Source organism: Rutidosis leptorrhynchoides, chromosome 6 (genome assembly GCF_046630445.1).
Source record: "Rutidosis leptorrhynchoides isolate AG116_Rl617_1_P2 chromosome 6, CSIRO_AGI_Rlap_v1, whole genome shotgun sequence".
Taxonomy (NCBI): domain Eukaryota; kingdom Viridiplantae; phylum Streptophyta; class Magnoliopsida; order Asterales; family Asteraceae; genus Rutidosis; species Rutidosis leptorrhynchoides.
The window spans coordinates 423284653-423286633 of NC_092338.1; the positions used below are offsets into that span (position 1 = coordinate 423284653).

General features: G+C 33.5%; 1 protein-coding gene across 1 annotated transcript; it reads right to left on the bottom strand.

Moving 5' to 3' along the window:
• Positions 1-651: 651 nt before the first annotated feature.
• LOC139855584 (uncharacterized protein At1g76070) lies at positions 652-1742 on the bottom strand. Its single transcript, XM_071844820.1, has one exon. The coding sequence runs from the start codon at positions 1671-1673 to the stop codon at positions 834-836; it is 840 nt and encodes a 279-aa protein (XP_071700921.1). The 5' UTR covers positions 1674-1742; the 3' UTR covers positions 652-833.
• Positions 1743-1981: the final 239 nt, after the last annotated feature.

Consider the following 1981-nt stretch of genomic DNA (forward strand, 5'->3'; position numbering starts at 1 on the left):
TGGCTGTTTGGGTTGGATGCAATCTAATTTTTTGGTTGTTTTCGCTTATTCGAGTGTCAACATAGGTTTACTTAGAGTCACTTTATTACAGGGCTCTCAAGACAAGATTTCATACTACCACATCCAAATCAGCACTTCGTCAGGACTAACTCATGACTAAACACTCCTAACAATGACGTACTTCTTCAATATTTTAAAACTTAAAATTACATTTAATAATTAATATATTATATATATTTTATAGTTTTTTGTGGGATGAAAATAATAATAATTAAACAATATTAATAATAAATTAATACAAAAAAAGACGTGATGCTCGTCGTGCAATATATACGTTGAAGAAAGACAAAAGGAGGTAGTGGGGTGCAGAGCGGCCGAGGGCGGATTCGTTGCTATCGGCGCCCTACAACACGGCATCAAGGGTGAAGCCTGGACGGGGAACCGTTGAGACCACTCTTAGGAAAGCTATTATTAATTGTATTCAGATTAATTAGAAGTTTGTTTGCAATAATTTTGTATGTGCAACGTATTACGGAGTATTTAGTAATGGGTCTACCTTCAATAGATATGTTCAAATAGGTCGTAGAATTTATTAATCAGATCGATTTTTTTTTTTTTTTTTTTTTTTTTTTTTTCAAAACTACTTTTCTGAATTTCAGAGAAGTGTAGAACTACAAATTATAGTAACACTCCTAGAAACATGTAAAGAGTACATGTGAATATTTACATGAATGAATTGATCAAAGAAAGAATAAAAGAATATTGAATAAAATAGTTCCACTCTAGAACAAAATATCTTATATCTTGTAACCCTAAAAAGAACAAAAAATAATTCAATCAATTTGAAGAGGCTTAGGTTGAGACATAGTTCTTCTCTTCCATAAATTAATCTCTTTTTTTGGCTCCTTATTAATTCCTGCAACCCTAATGAATTTATCATCAAACCCTAATGAATTCCTAATAATCACGGGTGCAGAAGAAGGCATTATAACACGTTCATCATCACTTTCTTCATCTAAACAATTTCTTCGAATATCCGAATCAATCGCTTCAATTTCTTTCGTCCAATCAACACTCGAAAACTTTCCTCGGCCGCTTGAAAATCGCTTCATCATACTCAAGCTGGGAGCTTTATCGAGATACAACGGAGCCTTATTAATTATATCTTTATTATTTCCAACATCATGCCTTTTCTTTCCACTAGGTGTAGTAATACTACTAAACATTTGCTTAAACCCTAATTTTTTCTTGCTCTTTTTATCAGTTTTCGACGTTTCTTCATGATCATCTTCGACATTAGATGTAATTCGTAGAACTTTATCCGAATGTTTAACAACGTTTGGCGGTTTATTGTCGCCACGTAAATGTTTATCTTTTTGATACTTGCATTTAACTTGACCCATGCATGAGACTCTTGGTGAAGTGGGTTCATAGACAATTGCATAATCGGACTTGTTCTTGATTTTCCGGCGAGTGTCAGCCGGAATCATGGAAACCAAAGGGCCGGAGAATCCAATTCCGAGATTGGATTTATGGGTTTTGTCCGACGATCTCTTGTCTTTCATCGGACTGTAAATCGGAGGGTTTTGAAACGAAACCGATGATGTTGCTTTTGGTAGAAACTTCATGATTGTGTTTTTTGACTTTGTCGTTGATGTCTTTGGCTGATCCATTTGTTGACTTGAAATCTTATCTTCAATTCTTATCTTCAAGTATGAGAATTTATCAAAAAGTTATGAACTTTTTGAGTGTATATATATATGCAAAAATGTGGAAAGAGAGAGGAAGGCGGTTAGAGAAAAGTCTTGAACTCCGGCGAGATGAAGGATATATGTGAGACAAAGTTAGGATAACGTGTATGAAAAAAGTCAATGTTAATATTAAGGGTAAATTTGGCCTAATTTGACTAGTTATTTTAATTTTTTAATTTCATCAACAAATGACAACCCATATTTTGACTTACTTAATTTAGCAAACAATA